Source organism: Elephantulus edwardii, unplaced genomic scaffold (assembly GCF_000299155.1).
Source record: "Elephantulus edwardii isolate Elephantulus edwardi_28Jun2011 unplaced genomic scaffold, EleEdw1.0 scaffold00075, whole genome shotgun sequence".
In the NCBI taxonomy this organism is placed as follows: Eukaryota; Metazoa; Chordata; class Mammalia; order Macroscelidea; family Macroscelididae; genus Elephantulus; species Elephantulus edwardii.
In genome coordinates this window covers 12,417,686-12,439,698 of record NW_006399825.1, presented here as the reverse complement: position 1 = coordinate 12,439,698, position 22,013 = coordinate 12,417,686, and the positions used below count along the sequence as shown (strand labels likewise).

At 47.0% G+C, this 22,013-nt stretch overlaps 1 protein-coding gene across 5 annotated transcripts in view; it reads right to left on the bottom strand.

Annotated features, from left to right (window-relative positions):
* NRP2 (neuropilin 2) overlaps positions 1 to 22,013 on the bottom strand; it is a 147,008-nt gene that overhangs the window by 64,641 nt on the left and 60,354 nt on the right. For all 5 annotated transcript variants that reach the window (XM_006889115.1, XM_006889116.1, XM_006889113.1 and 2 more), the window contains exons 6-9: positions 20,592 to 20,761; positions 18,667 to 18,822; positions 3,967 to 4,111; positions 463 to 812 (exon numbers count right to left, since the gene is read on the bottom strand). In XM_006889115.1, the coding sequence (XP_006889177.1) occupies positions 463 to 812; positions 3,967 to 4,111; positions 18,667 to 18,822; positions 20,592 to 20,761 (821 nt within the window). The remainder of the gene's footprint in view (positions 1 to 462; positions 813 to 3,966; positions 4,112 to 18,666; positions 18,823 to 20,591; positions 20,762 to 22,013) is intronic.

Below are 22,013 nucleotides of genomic sequence, written 5' to 3'. Positions count from 1 at the left end.
AGTTTCTATAACTGAGTCTCTGAAAACCACATCCCTTTTGGTTGCCTGGCCAATTTCTGGGAAACTTTATCTCAAAGAGGGTAGAAAGGGGTAAAACTTTCTAAAAAGGCAGAGCCGAACAGCGCTAGGTGCCTGGGGTGTGGATGCAGACACAGGGTGCCTGAAGCATGACTCTGCCACAGGGAGATAACCTGTGACCCTGAGCAAGACAGCAAGTCACAGCGTTATCATTTTGAAAACAGAGGCAATAAGAAGATCTATTTTACAGAAATGAGGAGAGGATTGAAAGACTGAATGAGGCAGTTAGGACAATGGCTGGCACAAAGTAATCTCTCAAATGATACCTGCTGTCTTGCTAGCATTATTAAGTTTATAGGGGTTTGGCAGCCCCTCTGGTTCCCTACCACCCACTGAGCCTCCCCATCCAGGACAAGGGGACAGAGTCCTTCAGGAGTGGCTCACCTTCGGCTGCAGGATCCTGGGGTCTTGGATGTACTCCCATTCCTTGCCGTTTAGGCTGTAGGCAACCTTGAACTTGCGCACAAACGCCCGGGATTCCACTGTAGTAATGCTGTCTCCTCCTCGGGCGCCCTGGATGATGACACCCTTCACAGTCTTGGGGACTCCCAGGTCCACCTGCAGCCACTCCTCACCCGGCTGGGCCTGAGGGATGCGAGGAAACCAGCCGGAGCGGCTGCTGACCAGGCGGGCGGCACTGGGGCTCCACAGGTACTCGCGCGTGGAGGAGGCCGAGATCTGTGAGTCCGCGATGAGGCCCGAGAGCATGCCTAGCATGTTGGAGCAGGGCGCGTCTGCAAGACGGGAGGAGGACACAAGAGGTCACAGACGGCACCCTGCTGCCTAAGGACCACTCCATCCGCGGACCTAACAAAGAACCAGGCCATCAAGCCCCTTAGATCAAGACTGGTCCCTTTTCCCTTTACAGTACTGTGGCAAAGTGGGGAAGAGCACAGACTTCAGTGCCAGACTGCCTAGGTTCACACCCTGGCTCTGTCACTTAGCTGCCCAGCCATGGGTAAGTTGCTCAATCACTCTGTGCCTCAGCTTGCCCAGGAAGCCCAATGGAGGGTTAGCTATCGGTTTGTTCCAACTCAACAACAATGAGATTTTGAGCTTAAAAGCAAGGATAATAGCACTACCTATCTTGTGGCATTGTGGCTAGGATTGCATTGCTGTTGGAGGTGTGTACCATGGAGTCAGAACCGACTCATAGCTGACCCTCCAGTGGGTTTACAGAGGCAAACAATCACGCAGGAGGAGACTGCCTATCTTTCTCCCATGGAACAGCCAGTGGTTTCAACCTACCTGTCCTTAGATTGGCAGTACAATTCCTTACCGCTAGGCCACCAGAGCTCTCTTAATATTCCATTAGTTACTATAGGAAAGTGCACAGAATAGTGTGAGGCACTGCTAGCTGTTCATATTTACAGTTCTACCAGATGCCAAGGACTCCTCAGAGTGAAGCTCTGACATATTCTTGCTGGTAACACCAGGCCCTTCTGACCTTCCTGGGGGCACTGAGCTGCTCACTGGGTGGTCATCTGACCAACTCGATCAAAGCTGTCCTGGGGCCAGTATCAGGCCACTTCTTGGCTCCACGGGCTATCAGAGCTCTTCATTGCCTCAGGCCCTCTCCACGTGCTGTCTCTGCTCCCCACAATGCTCTTCTCATCACCAGACTAGCCTTGACTCAGTCCAAGCCCACGTCTCACATCTTCAGAAAGAAGGTGCCCAACCTTCCAATCAACAGTGAATCTGGGCTCCTCAGGCCTCATTCTCCAAGTGCCCTGCACCTTTCCTCAGATGCAAATCCTAGACTATGGTTACCCCATACCCGCCTCTATCAGAGGAGCTCTGATGGTGTGGTCCATAGGGAGTTAGTGGCACTTCTAACCTAAAAGTGGCCTCTCCCTGCTGGTCTGACTTCACCAGTGGCTCCTCAGGAGAAAGATCGTCAGTCTCCTGTTGTACAATTAAAGACCTCTAACAACCCACTGGAGGGTCAGCTATGAGCTGGTTCCAACTTGATGTCAGTAACAACATGACTTGAATATATTCATTGCATTTTAAAACCCTTTTTCATTTACTTATTGTATATGTTCATTGGATATCTTGATTGCTAGCCTGAAAGTCCCAAATCCTTTGCTCTTATCCCTGGCCCTAGGTACCAGGAAAGAAGTTCACACACAGCATGCCCTCGACGAGTACCTGTGGCCCAAATGAGGGTGTGGGGGAAGACAGGAATAAATAGTGCCCACTGGAGGGAGTAGAGAATATTATTTGAGAAGAGAGGTCCTGGATTCAATCTTAGACTCAACTCTGGCTCCATTGCTTACTGGCTGTGCAACTTAGGTTTGTAAGTCTCCCTCTCCTCATCTGTAAAGAGAACAATAATACCTACCTAATAGATATCTTATAAAAATTATACAATTATACAAAATAACATGTCTTGTTCTTAGAGTGTAACCTCGCTCATAGTACATGCTCACTCACTGCCACCAAGCTGGCCCTCCAGCAGGATTCTCAGGCTATACATTGGACAGGAGGAGACTGCTCACTTTCTCCTATAGTCACTGGTGGATTCAAACCACCAGGCGAGGCGAGGCCTTGGGATTAGCAGAGTGATGCTCTAAGGACTCTAGCACCGGCAATCCCTTCGTAAACGCGAGCTAAGATTTATTCATTCAAATCTTAGCTAACATTTACTGAATGTTAATGAACAAGTCTCCGAGAGGAAGTACAGTCAGAACCCTCCACAGCAGCGAGGAGGGCAAGACTTCGTCTCGTTTACTGTGAACACATCATCAGCAGAGGCTGATTCCTGGAGAAGTTCATTATGCTTGATCAAGTCAAAGGGCTGAAAAAAAGAGGAGGAACTGCAAGGCAGGTAGTTGACACAGTGATTGCAAAAATGGACCGAAACGTAACCATGACTCTAAGAACAATGGTGGAGGACCAGGCTGCGCTTTCCTCTGTTATACACGGGGTGGCTGTGAATCAGGGCAGACTCAATGGCATCTTGTTGCTGTTACTATGTGCTGTTGAGTTGACAATGACTCATAGTGACCAAGTGCACTCTGCCCTATGCTGAGCCAATCTCACTGTCTCTCACACTCCATTACCCCAGTTACTGTGTTAGTGCATCTCATCCTGGGTCTTCCTCTCCTGCACTGTCCCTTGACCCCTGCAAGCATGATATCCTTCTCCAAAGATTGGTCAGTCCTGGCTACATGTCCAAAGTACGGGAGACAAAGTGTCAAAATCCTTGCTTCCAAGGAGCAACTTGGTTTCACCCTCTCCAGGACACCTCACAACGACAAATATTAGCTAATGGAAATGATAGTAGATGCTTCCGATATAAGCATCTACTATAATACTATATACAGAGGTGCTCTGGTGGCATAGTCCACAGCGTGTTGTGCTGCTAACCCAAAGACTGTGCCTCCCTGATGGTTTGAATCCAGGGCTCCTTGGGAGGAAGATAGACCATCAATCTCCCCTCTTGAGATTTACAGCCTCAGAAACCAATTAGCTACGAGATGGTTCCTATTCAATGGCAATGAGTTGAGTTGACTTAATACGTACATAATACATGTATATAGGGAGCTCTGCTGGCCTAGTGGTAAGAAACTGTCTTGCAACACCTGAGACCCATGGTTCAAATCCATTCGCTGTTCTATGGGAGAAGAATGGTCAATCTCCTCCAATTTACTCTCTCTCTAAGCTCTCTGGAGAGTCAGCTATGAGTCAGTTCCAACTTGATGGCACACAATAACAACATACGTATGGAATAAATGAAAGATGAATTCTGACAAGACTTGCGCTCTTGGGTCAATCTTCTGAAAAGATCATGTGGTGCAGTGATACTGATGTAGAGAACTGAAAAAAGGGAGCAGAGCCTGGACCCCAACCATCTTTCCAACTTCATCGAGGTCCCCAGCTCACCTGTGACCCGGCAGCCAAAGAGCTCTAGTCGGAGGGCGATGCCTGAGTGCCAGGTCTGAGGCCGGATCCTCACGAACCTCGTCAGCAGCGGCGTGTGGAGCTTGTTCAGAACGACCTCAGTGGCGTCGTTGTTGGCCTGGAATATCTGTAACATGAGACACGGCACCACTTCACTGAAATCTGTTTGTGCTTTTATTATTGGAGTAGTCTTCTCTCTGAAGCAAGTGGGAAAGTTCAGTTGAGTTTTGTTTCCCTCAAGTTTAAAAATAATCAGGAGGTTTGTTGTTTTGGGGGCTTTTTTAGAAACAGCTTGGGAAAAAAATGAATTTCTCACACGGTTCGAACTTGAAGACAATAAATGGCTTTCACAAAAACTTTTGGAGGGAAGGAAAATGTTGCCTCTAGGCTGAGAGCAACTAGAGGAAGGAGGCTTGAAAAGGAAAACACTGCAGAATAAAGAAAGTGAGAGAGAGAGAAGAGACTAGAGTGAATACTCTAAAAAATAAAGAGGAAATGTTCAGCCTTGAAGGGTAGCTGACCTTACTCGGTAATTTGAATTTGACACTCCTGCTTGCTCATGTTGCAGGCCTGTAAGGATATTCCCAGGCATTCTAAAATTGTAAAGTGCTTCACAATTGTTTTTGCTAGTTCTTTAAAGGCCTCCCCTGAGCCATGAATGGCTGAAGGGGCACAAGCCTTCCCTGGTGTCCCTGCATCAGTCAACCCTAGTGCGGTCCTCTCTGTTCTTTGTTGTCTGTCAGGGTTGCGTAGGGTCCCTTGGAGTCCTGCTCTGGCTTCCTTTTGCTGTAGTCACCGCCCTCTAATGAAATCCATCCCTGTCCCCATCTGACCAGTACAGCTCTTATGGGAGGGATGGCTTTTCCAACTAGCTTCTGATCCAACATGGTAGGTACAAGTTTTAACTTACCAGATGGCTCAAATCAATAACTGCCATATGGAACTTGGGCTTTTTTAGTGTTGTCCATTAAAAAAAGAAAGTAACCAGAGTAAGTATATATGGTTTCCCAGATAAAAGTGGAGGGGAAAATGCAAACAGCCAAACATCACTTCTTAATCATACCTTTTCTACCTATAACCATCAAGTTACTCATGTTCCACTGCAACACCCAGTAATTTCTCCTGGGCAGGGGATGTCAACGTCTCAACCCAAGATACTGCATTGAGTGCTGAGGGCATTGACAGCGAGGACACGAGGAATGGGGAAAGTGGCACATTTGAATGAATGTCTGAGCAGACACTGTGCAGACAACAGTCATCTCTAGAGCACCCTCAAAAACTCACACTCACTTCCATCAAATTGGTTCCAACTCATAATATTCCCTCCGTTGGGTTTCCAAGGCTGTAAATGCCAATGGGAGGAGACTGTCTTATGTTTCTTCCCTGGAGCTGTGGTGGATTCAAATCACTGGAGAAGTGAGCCCTTTTGGTTTGCAGTGAAAAGTCTCTGAGGACTATAATACCAGAGTTTCCTCTGGATTACCCTGGGAGTTATTATTTAAACTTTATTTATGAGAAAACAGAGGTACTCAGATATCAGATACCTTGCCATGTCTGTGGGCTTTGAGCTTGTGGTTATCTAGATTGGTCCTCATCTCTTTCAATACTTTTATAGTGTTTTTATTGATGTCTATGATCATGGAGTTCTTAAAATCTCCAAACAGGAGCAGAACAGGGATAGAGCTGCTCTGTGTCTCCTCAGAACAACCTTTTAGAACACAGTAAGGCATTTTTGCTTCGGGAATAGCAAAGGCAGCACAGATGTTAGAGTCAGTTAACAACACAGACCTTTCTTCTCCATGAAGTACAATTCTGAACTCCACCTTGAACTCTCTCTACTTCCCACTTTGGGTATGCAGCTGGGCAAGGCTATTCACTGGAGAGGAACAACAGGCTTGGAAAGATGGGAGGCGGTCAGTGAAGGAGAAGAAAACCCCCAATGAGATAGAGTGACATGGTGACTTCAGCAATGGACTTAAGTGTTTCAGAGATGTTGAGGATGGCACAGGTTGGCTCATCAAGGGTTTCTACGAGTCTACTTGATGGCACCTAACAACAAAATAGGTTAAGGAAGCTCTGTAGGGAGAAAAGGAGATACACTGCTAATCCAAAAGCCATGCCTCTCTGGAATGTTTGAATCCAACAGCAGTTCTTTATAAGAAAAATGGCCAATCTCCTCTCAAGTGATTAATAGCATCTGTAAGTCATTTTGGGGCAGGGAGAAGGGGTCACCTCTGAGTTCGTTCCAACTCAATGGCGATGAGTTTTAAGATTTAGGAACTCTGGTATAGTTCATAGTGGGGTTCACTGCTAACCAAGAAGCTGTGTGTCTCTAGTGGTTCAAATCCACCAGTGGCTTCACAGGAGGAAGATGGGTGTTCTGCCATCCTCCCGTTATGGCAGCTCCAGAGTCCTGATGGAGGGTTGTTACAAGTTGGAATCCACTCTATGACAGGAAGTCTGTTTTGAGTTTCGAAGGTTAAAAGTTAGAGCCATTTATCAACAGATCACTGAGGGTAGCGATAAAGGACAATGGATTTGGCCTATTTTTCTGTCAAATGATGGGAAATGGCTTGCTCTGGACCAGATGAGAAGATAGGAATGAGGAGGTTTTCACTAGCTCACCACATTCAGTTTAAATCCCTAGTTCCTGATGCTAAGCTCCGCCCCCCCCCAATCTGGAGGCTTCCCACCAGCCTGCCCAGCTTGCAGCTCTTTCCCCATTCCCCCCCCAAAGCAACACCCCCACCCCGCCCCGCCCCGTTCCCAGGCCATCAGCTGGCTTCCTCGACTTCGCCTTGCTGAGCTCTCTTGCCTCTGATTCCATTTTGCTGCCTTCCCGAAGTTAAGGAGGAGTGAGAAAGCAAGGGGATTAGGAACGAGTTCTCTGTGTGACCTGAAAGGCTGGCAGTTTGAAATGACCCAGGAATGCTTCAGAATGCAAGCCTAGGGACCAGCTTCTGAATGCTCACGGTCTTGGAGACCCTGTGAGAACTGCGCACACAGGGTCACTTAGGTGCAAAAGACAGCAACAGGGTGCAAGGAGATAGAAGGAAAGAGCTGGAGCCGGAGCAGGTCTATGGAAAGAGGAATTGCTGGCCCCAGAGAGGGATGAAGAGGGGGGGGACAGGTTTCCAGGAAAGTGTTGGCCATTCTGTTCTCATTCTTTGGTCTCCTTGGGGCTGCTAAGAGGCTCTGCTGCTCTGAGAAAGGGAAGGAGGAACCGAATCCAAGGAGAGGAGACGAATCAGTTCTCCCAGAATTCAGCGCGGGCCAGAGGTTTTCCATTTGCTTTTGTTTTGTTTTCTTTTGGCAGAGAAGAGACAAATGCAACACTCAGCTGGCTTAGGATGGGCGATGTGAGCTGCAGGGGCCACCCCTGACGGTTAGGCTCTGGGGACCGGGATGGTGACTGTGTGCGTGTGTGGCCTCTGTCAGGAGATGCTAGCAAACTCACTCATAAGGGGTAAGGGGACTTTCTTAGCCACGCAAATACATAATTGGACTTTGGAGAGGTTTGAACTTTACCCCAGCTGCTAATCCACAGCACACACACCATGCTGGTACTATTTAGAAACACAGCACGTTTTATGTGTTTTTAATTTCCAATTTTATCTTATCTGACCCCTTCATTTCTCAGTTCTGGCAGACAACTCTAAGAAACCTTTTCTCTCTCCCCACCCTCCTCCTCTCAGTAAAGAAATGATTGCATCCCTGGACTGCCTTGGGGAATGCTGGTTTGTGCACGAGTGTGTCTGCACAGAGGCATGTGTGTGCACACACTTGTACGGATGTGCCTAAGGCAGGGGCTGGTGGCCTCAAGGCTGCATATGGCCACAGGCTCTGACTGGGTCTCCCAGTCAGTCACCGATCAGGGAAATGAGCAACTGAGCTACTACCTGGCTGTTCAAATTGAACTTGACCTGTGTTCTGCTTTTCTCAACTGAAGGCCCTTTGAAGAGTTGGCTTCAAGTTATTTTTTGTGTTTCCTAAACTAGTACCTTCCTCATTGCTGCTTCGATCTTGACCTTGTGTTCATATCTGCCCTCAGCTCGCCGGATCCTTGGCTGAAGGCATGCCATCATATTTTAGTAAATGTTATCACATCACTCTCGCTGTGAGCATGATACACTGAAGGGAAACACCCCCCCACACACACCCCCCTGAACAGGAGACAGATTCTGCTGCTAATTAGCCCATAAGTGTGGGCAAATGTCATTACCTCCTGGGAGCCCCAGATTTCTCGCCTGCTAAGTAAAGTGTTCGTACAGTTGAAGGCCTTTTCCACCCCCAGATCCTAAAGCTTTCTTTACAAGGGCTTTACAATCTAGCACACAGTTCAAACTGCCCCGGGAGTGTCCCATTTATAGCAGAGGAATTTTAGTTACCCGCTGTCCCTTAGAATCTAAGTGCTTTTATGGACACGTGCTGAGGTCTTTAATATACTTCAGACAGTGCACAGAACGAGTGCTCCACTTCCTAGGGAGAATACACCTTGTTGATGTGTTGGTTCAATAACAGTTCAAATTATTAATAACAAAGAGTAATGAATAACAACGCCTTGGTCCCTACACACTGCCTTGTGCCCAAAGACATCAAAGTGCAATTTATGGAAATCCATTCTTAATGAAATATTAAGCAGTTTCTATTTCTCTTGACCCAATGGATTTACAAGTTCTCTAGTCTTCTCTCTGCATTTCCCTATTCATAGCTGGTAGATGCTATCATATATTATACATCTTTATGACTTTTTCAATGCTTCTGTGGTTTCAGAATCACCCGTCATATGTTTTCTCATCAAATTCCCTGAGATGGCTTCTTGGCTTGCAGTCCAGGTATTGCAAGGTAAGGGGTTGTGTACTTGGGAACCGATGCCAGGAAATTGGTTTTCTTTCCTATTCCCTACCGACTCACTGAATCACTATAGGCAAATCAATAAACCTTAGATACCTTGGTTTCTCCTTCAGAAAATCAAGTCAGTAATTGACTTGCAGGCAGATTTTCTGTTTACCTGCCCTCTCTGTCGGCTTCAGTGCCTGAATAGCATGCAGGACAGATGTCCAAGTCAAAGCAAAGTCACAAATAACGAAGGCGCCTTTAGACCACTGGGAGAATTCAAGTTCTGAAGTTACTGTCCCCAAGTTCCATCTTGAGGCTAAAAAAAACTTCTAAGCTCAAATTTCGCAGAGAGATGTCCCCAAATGCTGAGAAAAAACTCCCGCATTGTCACTGTGCATGTTATACCCAGATAGGCACATATCAAATGCAATGGCCACATTTTAACATCTGCATGAAAAGCTAGCTGTCAGCTATAGGACACATATTTTTATTAATTTTAAAAAGGAAAGTTTTAAACTGCTGCTTTATCAGGTGCCTGTTCAAGGTGACCCAAGTCTAAGATGTAGGAATAGTATAGATTCTGCTGTAATTATTAAGTAAAAATGCATATGACTTAAAAAGGAGCAGTGCTGAACACACAGGCATCTTCACACACATCTCTGTAAGAAGAGGCTGAAAAACAATTGAAGGTACACAGTGGTTTGGAGAATCCATTGGTGTCTGGCTGAAATCTGAACATAATCCAGCATTTTCCAATTGTTTCTTGCACCCTTTGGTTTGTTTACAGTTAGAGAGAATCTGAAAAACTAGCCGCATTTCTTGGATTTTCCGATTTGCACCTCTGAGGGGAGAGGGGGCACCTGCCAATTAAATTGGCTGCTCCCCAATCTTCCGGTTTCGTTATTATCCACACCTCCCAGGAAAAGAAAGCCAGCATGTTTGCCCATGTTTTTGGATCTGTAAGGAGCAGACTCTGTTACACAATATCAAAGCGAATAAAATCTATCATCTAATAAAAGCCATTTAGCTGGAAATCATCACAGATGGCTTCGGAGGTCATCCTTTCTGTTTCTCACCTCATTTCTAGTCACAGCCACCTGTCCTTTGCTGACCCCTCCCTGTGTGCTCTTTAAAGGTCACACAGTGACTCCTGCTCTGAGTTCCATGGTCTGTCTGCCTGTCAGAATTCCTTCTTTCTGCTGTGTGCCTCCCAGTCACTTTCAACCTTCAGTGGCCCTACGCTAATCCCACGGGGCAGAATACAACTCCCCACGTTGTTGTTAGGTGCTGTCGAATTGACCATGACCCATAGCAACCCCATGGGCACCAGATCTCTACATTGCCCTGACCTGTGCCATCCTCAACATCTCTGAAATACTTGGGCCCATTGCCACAGTCATTGTTAAGTCATCTTGTTGAAGGTCTTTCCTCTCTTTAGGTGGCTCTCCACCTTACCAATCATGATGTCTTTTTCAAAGAATTGACCCTGCCTGACAAAATGCCCAAAATATGTGAGACAAAGTTTCACCACCCTTGCCTCTAAGGGGCACCCTCATTGCACTTTCTCTAAAATATACTTGTTTGGTTTTTTTGGCAGTCTGTGGGACATTCAGTAATCTGCTACAATACCACAACTCAAAGGCATAAATTCTTCTATCATCTTTATTCACTTCCAAACTATCAGATGCACAGTACGTAACTGAAGAGGCTATGGACTAGATTAAGTGCAACTTAGTCTTTAACTTGATATCGTTGCTCCCCAAGGGATGGGATATAACTACCCCACAGGACTTCTTGGTCTGCAGTCTTTAAAGGAGCATGAGAGAGATTGCTAGGTCTTGTCTCTCACCTGGTCACTGGTGGACTTGAATTGCTGACCTTATGGTGAGCAGCAGAGTAATTAACTCTTGTGCCACTAGAGCTCCTCTTGTTGTTAGATACCACTGAGTCAGAATCAATGACCTTCCAGTGATTTTTCAGAGACTGAAAATTGCACAGGAGGAGACTGCTCACTTTCCTCCCACAGAGCAGCTGGTGGATTAGAACCGTGTGCCTTCCTGTTGGCAGGGCAGCTTCTTACCACTAGGCCACCAATGCTCCCTAGTGAGCTCCTCTAGGCAAGAGCCTTTCCTGGCTGCCTAAATCCTCTCCTATGCACCATTAATCTTTGCCATTAACATCCAGGCGCCCAGGACAGTACAGATGCCGCATGTTATCATCCTTGCCTCAGGGGGCCAATGAGGATTTCTGTCAGTCTTGGAGCTCCTCCTCAGAGAGAGGCAGCGGGAGCTCACAGTCTTACCTGACTGTTTAACCCTCCTAAGTGAGGCGGACCCTGTGCTCAACAGCTGCAGTGCCTCATTATACACTCCCTCCGATCAGAGTTAGGGCTTCAGTATTCTGCCCGCACACGCCTGTCTCTTCAGGACCTATGGTGTGACCTACAGTTTATTTCTATTTTGCTGTAAGTATCTGAACGTGGCCAGCTCCAGGGACTGCAAAGAAAGCAGGGGATTTTTCAAAGACAACACAGTCCTGGAGCCCTGAGGAAGAAATTGTGCATGAGATCTGCTTTTTTATTAATATTTCTTTCTACTAATAAATGTTTCATTGCATCCAAAGTTCTCCTTTCCTGTCGACTTAGCACAGATGAGAGGAAGAGAACAAAGCAGGCAGAAAGGAGAGGTGGCAGGAATGGAGGAAAGAAACTGGGGTACCAGTAGCCCATTCTTAAAATGGGCATTAATCCCACGATACATCCTGACTGCAGGTCCAATGACCTACCCACCCCTTCGCTTTTCCCTTAGGACCAGCCACTAGATTCACTCATAAATAAATTGTTAATCAAGGAATGCCAGCCTACTAAATTAATCTGTTGCACCAAGTAGGCAAGAGGAGGTGTTGCACTCGGCGAAGATGATGTTAAGGTAATGGACATTTTTTCCCTTAATTTGTAAATTATGGACTTGACGTTTCTCTCTTAAAACTTCCTTCGAAAAACCATAATTTTTTTCCCCCCAAAGCTGCTTTCTTTCTCGTTGATGTGGGAACTAAGCCAGATGCAGAGCCAGAAGGGATGTGTGTGTGTGTGTGTGTGTGTGTGTGTGTGTACACACAGGGACACACACACACACACACACAGAATGTTCCTTAGAAGCGAGGGCTTCACCTAACACACACTGAACATGCTATCAGAAGACACCAGTCCCTGGACAAGAATGTGATGCTTAGGAAATTACAGAGTTGGTGAAAAAGCGGGGGACACCCACTGGACCAGAATGACATAGTGGCTGCCCATGGACGAGAACAGAGCCATGACTCTGAAGGTGATGCAGGACTGGACAACAGTTTATTCTACTGTACACATGGTCACCAAGTGTGGACACCAACTCAGTGGCACCTAACAACAACAATAACTATTTGTATATATGTAAAACACACATACACATATGCAAAACATACATATAAATGCAAAACACAAACATATATGCAAAACATACACACATATACATCCCTACATCTGTCTGTCTGTCTATTTATCTATCTATCTATCTATCTATCTATCTATCTATCTATCTATCTTCTATTTATCTATCTATCTATCTATCTATCTATCTATCTATGAGATGGAGAGAAAATGGGTAAATAAAGCTCACTCACAATAAAATACTCATTTATGACTCTCATGACCTCCCCATTGCCTCCTCTACGACTTGAGGGCTGTTTTTGTCATCAACCCGTTTTCCACACATAAAGGGAGAGAATGAGGAGCAGGAGTGTGTCAGGGGTGGGGGGTAGCTGACCGGGCTCCTTCTGGGTGGGGGTAGAGGTGGGTGGGATGCATCTCCATCTGTGTGCCTTGTGGGGCCCACTAGATTTACTGCAGGATTATGTTACCCCCATAGAGACGCTGAGCTCTGGAACACAGCAGACTAACAGGATTAGGGTTTCAGGATTTGAGACAGGAAAGCATTAGGGAGGAGAGGAGAGGAGGACAGCTCAGGGATTTGGGGCTGGAGGAGAGATAGGGTCTGGGGAGAGCTGCTCAGAGTAAGGGTGGGGTGGGCAGGGAAGGGCCCACATCCCGCTGGGAAGGCAGGGCTGACCATGGCTATGTGTGTTTTAAAGAGGGCCAGGGAACTTCTATTTGCATTGGAAGAGTCTCTCTATACCTGACAATCTTCTATAACAGGGGTGCCAACTGTAGGAGGCATTTTTAACTTCCCACTGGGGCAGAAAGGAGTAGAAGTGTATGGGGAAAGTGAGGCTCCCACACACATGTGCTTCCTGGGTTCCTCACCAGAAAGAATCTCAGCAAATCACGCACAGAGCAGGGCAGGGATGGCAGAAGACAGCCTGATGATCTAGCAGGTGGAGCTTCCATTCCAACTCTCCTCTAGATAAGGGACAAGGAGAGCTGCCGCCCCTCACCACCCATATCATGAGTCTTGGCCTGGCCAGGTCTCCTTCCTATGTGCTCCTCCCCACTTAGGTCTGGGAACACAGGGGCCTAAGGAGCAAGAGAAATTTAGCATCAAAGCTGGGAGTGCCAGAAAGGCTGGTCTTAGTTTCTGGAGACAGGTCAGCACCCAAGGGAGCTGGGTGAAGCCAGTCACTGGAGCTGGACAGGGAAAAGGTTCTAAGCTTCGGTCGAATGAAATTTTCCCTTGCGCTTCCTAACAGGAGAGGCTAAAGGTCTAAGCTCATCCCACGGTCAATAAATAAGGGACAAACCTAATTAACTAGGGCACTGGATTCTCCTCAGTTATAAATCAGGGGTGGGGGCAGATAAACTAGGGGAATTGAATGTTGGAAAGGCCTGGGCTCTTTAGAACACATACACCCATGGTTACTGAATGAAATCACATCTACGATTTCAGGCCATTACTAGCTTATAGTTTAAGTTCTTATTCTAATCCTATGTACAACACACTGGCTACGACAGGACAGAAAGGAGGAAGGCAGCCACTTACCAAGAAGCAGAAAAAGGGTTTCTTGTGAAAACTCAGATTATGAATTGAAGGAGCAATTGCTGCCCAGAGGTGAAGGCTAGGCTAGGTGGCATTTATCCGAGGTGGCTCAGGTGCAGGCCTCACCAGATGTAGGATAAAGGCCCGGATGACTTCTCACAGTGCTTTCCAGACCAATGATTTAAAAAGAGGCAGATAAATATCCCATGGGGCCTTATTACTTTTTAAATGGATAACTTGCTTCTGCTCAAGAAGAGCTTTGTGAGGCTAATACATTAATTCTATCTGGAGAGAGCCTTCCATTCCCTGATCTCAAGGTGGTTGGTCAAGGCCAAGTGCAGCTGAGGCGCCATCCCATTCGGGCAGATGGAAACACTGAGTCAGGGAACTGGTAGGAGAAATGCCCACGGTCACAGGGCACATTAGCGAAGAGGAGCTAAAAACAGATGGTGCAATGTTCTATAGCTGTCAGCCAGCTGATCTGAATGTGTGGCCTTCCGACGACACCACGCTCTTCACCCTTCTATCTCTGATAATCTCACAGAGGGGTTTCAACTTTCCAAATGCATTTAAAAGTGATTTACTTTAATTTAGCAAATAAATACAGAATATTTGACATGAAGGGTTTGTTGATTTGTTTGGAAAGGATGCAGCTAAGTCAAACAAACAGTAAATTCTTCTAACTCGTCTCCAGACCAAGGAGCCCTGTAGGCTGCCCTGCCCAAGCACAGCTAGCCTCCCATCTCCACCGGAGCAGAGGGTCTCAGTGGAAAACGTGCAATTGGTGGCCTTTACACTGAACATCTGGGAAGTCACTGTCCCTCAGGATACAAAATGACAAGGAAGGCCTGGGCCTGATTGTTGAGAGCACCAGTCTGGAAATAAAGCCTGGCGACGAGGCGCCTTGCGAGGGGACTCCCACTGGCTCCTATGTCCCTGGGGCAAATTACTTAGTCTCTGAGAGCTTCAATGCCATAGTCTGGGAAATGCTGTTAAATTTTGAAACAAGTAAGCCAGTGCCTGAGGGCTCCCTGAGCCCCTCCGAGGCCATCATTACATTAATATGGTGAGCTTAGTGCATTTCTGCCACTCATTACTGGATAATTTTGAAAACTCTTGGACTCAAGCTTTACCTCATCCCTGCATCCTCAATCTGGCAGTCAGGATAGAGTTAGCATTCCCATAGACTGTCTTTTATCCAGAATGTCTTCTAAATACATGAGATGAAAGAGTAGCCCAGCGACGCTGTAGTGAAAGGCTATGTGGTCAGTCTTGCTAGTAAGATGGGCATATTTACCAGGTGGAAGAAACTTAAAAAGTGATGGTTGTTGCTTAGACATAGAACGGTAATCAGCACTCCAGGGATCTTGTCCCTCTCTCCAGACACCAGAGATGGTCCCATCTCCGCAGCACAATCAGTCACTTGCATGCAGGCTCATGGAATGGACACCTCGAAGGTGAGCAAGGGCTCTCTGCACCCCCTTAGCTCTGAGATCTTCTCATCTTGCTCTGCTCACTCTTCTTGGTTTCTGAATACATAATGCCTACAATTATACACACACATATACTCAAGCAAACTTACTACTCTTATACTTACAGCATTATGTCTACGTCTGGGGTGTGATTAGTACAGCTGGTGAAACCAAGAGCAGTCATTTCTGCTTGTGGTTTCTGCAGAAATGTATGTGCAGCAATTTGTATAATCTAAGTGAGCACACGAGCTGGAAATGGGTTCCATCAGGCACACAAGCGCCCTGCCTTGTGGTTATGCCATAAATATGGATAAGGAAGGCCAGCCCTTTATGAAAATCATAGGTTCCATATTATGGCATGTGGAAATGGATAAGGATGGGGGGGTGAGCTGTGCAATCGACCTGCATGACTGGGCTGCATTTTGCCAGAGAATGCCTGACTAACCTGGAACTGTTATCAATGCCTTTCTCAAATGCAACCTCATGATTACCTGCTGGCATGAAAGAGACCAAGAAGAGACTGGCTTACAGCTAAGGGAGACTGGGCAAGAGTTCCTCAGGATTTCCCATCTCCTAGCAGCAAGAAAGTCATTCCTCCATAGGCCCAAGTTTCCTCCGGCCTGCTAAGGTCCAAATTGTAGAGTGTTTTGCAAAGAAATAGCATGGCCCACCCCCACCACCTTGAGCACTCATTAATCTTATTTTTACCCAATTTCCTCAAGTCCCTGGTCTTTGGTATACTGCATCAGTGTTGACAGTGACCAGGGAATTGAAATCAAGTTCCCACATTTTCTTCCCCAAACAGTCTCCTCTCCACACCCCCTCTGCTGAGAAGGAGTTTTGAAGTCTTCCCTCAGCACCTCTGAGCGAACGGGCTGCCGCCTGCACCCCTAGGGGGCTTGGCTCCCAGGCCTGGCTGTCTGGACTCTTGCTTTCAGGCCACCACTTAGCACCAGCTAGCTTGGCCAGGCGCCCACTATCCAGCAGTGACAAAAAGAACCTCATGGTGGCACCCAGCGTGGATGGAGCCTCTCCCCTCACTGCCCCGTTCTCCGCTCCTCACCCTGCCTCCCCTCATGGCATCAAGTCAAACTGCGGCCGACTTGACAAATCTATTTGGCACGGTTCGCTCAACGATTTCAACCGGAGCAGTGGAGAGCACAGTTCTGATGCGCCGTGAATGGCATGAGATCTGCACATTAAACGCAGCTGTAGAGGGGGCTTGCTAATGACGGGAAGCAGAGATTCCCTTGGAGGGGTCTGGGTGGTCTCCCCACAGCCCACCACATCAATGCAGTAAGGATGCTGGAGTCTAACTAGCACACTTTCCCTTTTCCTGTCCCCTCTAAGTTCCTGTCCCCTCCAGAGATTGAATGTCTAGTAGGAAGAAGGGGGCATTCTTGTACCCAAGCTTCCTTTTCTTGGGAAAAACTGATTAAAAAAAAATTCCCAGCTACCATTTGGCTGCTGGGGAAGAAATTGAGCCAAGACTAGGAAGAGCAGGATAGAGAGAGAGAGAGAGAGAGAGAGAGAGAGAGAGAGAGAGAGAGAGAGAGAATATGTTTCCAGTCTGAAAAGGTTGAGAATGATTCTAAAGGAGACCATAAGGCTGAATTCAATTCTTCAGAATATCCTCCTGAGAAGGGGTCAGACGGCAGAACAAATCCCAGGATAAAGCCAGGGAGGACAGCATTCTGTCCAAATGTGCAGTGCTAAGGTATTTCCAAAAGCAGATTTCCTACAAATGGCGTTTTAAATAGCATCCTGGTCCATCTGCGTGCTCTTAAAATCAGCTTATGCTACAGTATCCCTCTGGCCAGTGCTGCTTAGTCACTGAGCCTGGATGGGGAGATGGTCAGGTGAACTCTTCTCCCCTGGGGCCTGTCCTGACTCAGCAGCTAGCCCTCGTCTGCTTGAGCAGAGCTTCAGTGTTCTCTCGGTTTCTTATGGAGAACTGTGAGTGGAGAGGAAGTATGATGGAGAAAGGGCTGTGGAGGGAGGACGCAGCCCACGGTGCTTCTCACACCCTCTGCCTCCTGGGCCTGGCCAGACCCTACTGCTGTCAGGCAGTTCTTCCTGAAATTGCTAAAAGCATGTCAAGGTGTGGAAGACTCCCAGTTGCTTTATTTGCTTTATTTGTGGAAGGGGGGTATTTTTCTCTTTGACATCTGTTAGTAGCTAGAGGCCATGACTTTCAGATGAATGATGCCTTGTCACTATGGTGATTTTCATAAAAAAATAAAAAAAAATAAGGGCGAACCAACCAAAACAACTAAATACTACGATTCTCTGAGTGAAATGGTACCCACATTTCAGTTTAGGATTTCCCAAGTTCAAAGCTCACACTCACAGTTGCACCAAGAACATGCTGTATCAGGAGCTGAGGGGATATGCTTTGGAGAAGGGCTTGGACCCCTCTGGGCTGGACCACACGCTTCCTTTTTGATAATTCATACTATGGCCAACTAGAGTTCCGGTAGAATGGTGGCACTAAAGAGGCAAGACGCTCTTCCCCTCAATGCCCTTCCCAGAAGGATGGGCAGTGTCCAGGACTCCATACTCCCCTTACAGGTCTCAGAGTCAGCCCCTGACAAACAGTCTGCAGGGCCCCAGTGATGCGCACATCCGGTAGACGCTCCTTCCCAAGTGAGATCTCCCGATGTTACCAAAAAGCTCCCCCATGAGCTGAGGCGACCGAACCACCAGCACTTTGCCAGTCCCAGCTGCAAGCCTGCTCACCACCAGACAGCCATGTGTCTTCAGAAAACTGAGTACCACATAGTCATTCATATGCACAATACAAACCCTACATTGCCCACCCGGACCACACCTCTGGGAGCTGCTGCCGCTGCAGGCACCAGCCGGGGGCATTCAGTGCCTCGCTGCCAATCGTGATTGCCAGTTCAGATCCTATCTCCCTGACACAGTGAATTTCTCCTCATTTATGGTCCTCTTTCTTCTCAGGGACATTGTGATTCCCTCTTAGGATTTGTGCCCTTTCATTTCCAGACCTCGGTAACTCCTGAACTGCAGCTTCATGGGGTTTTGTGATTGTTTGCCCAGCATGAGGAAGGGACTCCGGCCATAAATGCTCAATGAATCCTGGATGGGGAGATGCGGGCTGGGAAGGCATTTTCTCCTTCATTTGCAGTCAGGGAGCACACTGCGTGCTCTCTCTCACTGCTGTGCAAGAGGCAACAGCAGCCAGGCTGTCGGAGAAACGGTGTTTTCCAATCACTTTCGCATAAGAAAGGATATTTGCAGGGCCAGCATCTCCCTTGCCTCCATCAATTATTTGGGCCTCACTACACAAGGCCTCCTCCCCGTGTGGAGCTGAGATGTAGCTCCTTCTGCCCCACCCACCATGTCAGCCGGCCTTGGAGGCGAGGAGATGGATTTACCTTGTGGTTTTTGCCATGCCGGTACATCATCCAGTCTTCACCATTTGTGCTGACTTCCAATTTGTAGGACTTGACATAGTACCCATTCTGGGTCTCCCGAGAAATAGCTCCCTGGGTAGCAATGGCTGTGAGCATGGTCAGGAAGCGTAGGTCCACCTGAGGGGGGAGAAAAGTGGGGGAGTAAAGGACCTCCGCCTCCAACACAGGGCATGACCTGGCCTTTGATTCAAGAGGCACAAGTGTAATTTTCAGGTTACAATCTGCGTCTGCGAACCACTCAGTGAGTTTCTAACTCATGCAAGTTTGAGACCCAGTTGAACAATTAAACCTAACTTGATCTAAAATTGGATGTCTTAAACATGTATCATTTTTTTCCTTTTGTAAATTTGAATGAATAGTGTTACCTTTATCTTAGAGAAATCACTGGATATCTACAATCATGGTGGCCTGCCTTGGACTGTGAAAACAGATGCTGTTTGAAAGAGACAATGGCTAAATCCAATCCAATCCAGTCCAATTCAATCCAATCCAATCCACTTATAATGCTCTAGTCGCAAAAGCCATGGCTCCCGGCTCTCCCTCCTCCCTTCAGCTTCTCAATCCATTGTATTTTTGAGCTGTTCAGGTCACTCCAGGGTCAGAGGGCAAACAGAGTCTGCCCAAGCAATTAGGCTTATGCACCAGTGCCTGACCTATTGCTCTGTGAGGAGAATGACCAACACTTTGAGACACATCCCCCTCCACAAAGCCAAACCCATTTGGAAATTGCTGGGTGTCATTCCTCTGCTTGCCACAGTGCTTCTGAATGGTAATCTCTGTTTGACCAAAATTGAGTTAGTGCACACCGGTAACTTACAATTCAGCAAGCCCTCAGCGGCTACTTACCCAGCTTTATTAAACATTCAAAAGAAGTATGTAATGCCCCATGTGCCCTTGAAAGACACGTGGAGAGTTGTAAGAGAAAGTGCATGACTAAAGGCCAGAAATAAGGATTACAACCAACAGAATGCCTCAGTGACCTCAGGATTCCAGAACGTTCCAAAAGCTTTGTAGGATGAGACAGATTTTGGAAAAACAGAGACAAATAGCCTTAGGGTAGAACCGTTAGAAGCTCTGTGGTCTCCCAGAAGTTTACAAGCCTTTTTCTCCTTTCCTGTTGTCTGCCCTGTGATGTTCATTTGCAAGCAGGGGTCACCGTGTCACATCGCAGCTAGGACAGGCTTGTCAGTTGTGTGCCACAAGAGCAGTATTTGCTCTAGTTCGGAACTAGCAACTTGCACTTCCCCTGTTTATTTCTTCCCAGGGGAGGAGCACTGGTCTGTTCTCTACCACGAGGGGAGGTTTCCCAGCACAAGTTTCAAGTCCTACTCAGAAGCAAAGCAAACACTATTGATAAGATACTGCAAAGTATCTGGGGAGCTTGATTTTCATTCCTGGTGGTGACATTTTCTCCATGTGTTCTTCCGATACCTCTATGCAAAAGACCTTCCCTGCAAAGTTCGCCCTAAATAGCAAAGAACAGGAGGCGCTGCCGTGCTCAGCTTGCACTACAGCCAGTCTGCCCTGAGAAAGCTCTCCCCTCCACCTGGCCAAGCTCTGATGCTGCTCTATGCCAAGAGTGAAGGAGGAAGATCTGGAACTGTTTATAGACTGTTCTTTAGCTATCTCCAGTGATAGGACAAACATCATCTCCTGTCTGTGAGCCAAACAACTTCTACAAAGGCCGGGAATCTCAACAGGGTGGACGGCAATTATAATTTCACCCCAACAATGAGGATCGTCCGGCACATACTTTTAAAAATGAATGAGTGAATGAGGGGATGGAGTTCTTAGACATGATGCTGTTTATTTTCTCTGTACTCTTACCCGAGCTAAGAAACCATACATCTGTCCCATCAACGCATACCACTTCTGTGAGTAAGTACCTGGAGATATTCCTTGTTGGAATCCAAGTTGGGGGTCCAGCCATTGTCATCACCATGAAGCCGACTCTGCTGAGGGAGCCACCTCCCGTCCGAATAGGCAGATGATGCAGTAATTTGTTCATTAGCAATCCGACCAGACTCCATTCCCAGGGGGGCATTGCACTGAAAGTCTGGGGAATGGAGATGGTCAAAGGCAGCGTTAGGACTCAACCACAAACCCCTGGGACCCACAAGACACTGCTCCCTTCCAGGGGCAAGTTCTTGCAGGTACTTGCTCATCTTAAAGATCTAATTATGCATACACTTATATTTTAAAAACAACTACACTAAGTCATCGAGCTTGACAACCCCTCTGGGTCTGGAAGAAACGAAATTGGACCTCAAAGAAACCAGGCTGTGGATAAATAAGAATCATAAAGTAAATTAAAAATACAATCTACAGCACAACTCCTGTTAGTGCTGCAGGCTACGGATGCTCACAGAAGCCAGATACAGCATCAGTGCAATATAGGGAACCGTGAGACAGACTGGTGGCGATTTGGGTGGGCTGATCCATCGTGGGAAGCCTGCTTTACTAATAAACACCCAGGAGGCACCATTGCTTCTTTCTTTCACTCAACCATCTCGTGAGTTCTGGCACAAAAGACAGACATTACAAAGCATAAACACCTGTCTTTGGAGCCCTCTCTATGAACGCTCACATGTCACTCCATAGTCCTCTGCACTGCCTGTCTGGACAAATAGACCCAGAAGTCACTTACTCTAGTCTTGTGCCATCCGTTAAATTGCTGTCCTTCCCCTGGATACCGCGGACACCGATCAATATTTGTGTGTGCATGTGTCTGATAAGGGCCAGCAATCTTTTTCAAGTATCAAATCTATTCTTTAGCTCTGTGACTGCACAGGCCATTTGCGGAACCCAGTACAATTTGCAATACTGCTTCTTTGTCACTCAATCTCCACGAGGAATTTGATGAAAAGACAAAAGCAACATCCAGAACAAAACTCAGTGATGCTCCTGCCGGCCAGGCTTGGCTGCTGTGTGTGCAGTTTTGCATGTAGTGAGCTTTCCATAAGCTAGGCAGCATGCCCTCCACTCACATAATTTTATGTGTTTCTTAATCCTAAAAGTTGGTATTTCAATTTTCTAAATGGAAATGGGGACATGTCGAAAGTCCATGCCCAAGAGGGTCTGATCTGAAGACGTACCTCACGGTCAGAGACTGATGTGCCTAGACTGTAAACTCCATGACAGCTCTAGACAAGGGTTTTCAAGGCTTCACCCAGTGCCTGCCATATAGAAGAAGCTCAAGAAACTTCTTATTTAATGGACACATGAAGTGGATGTCCAAAAAAGCTAGGGAAACTTTCCCAGGTGGCTCTATGTAGATCATCCTAACCAACTTCCCTTTTATTCATAAG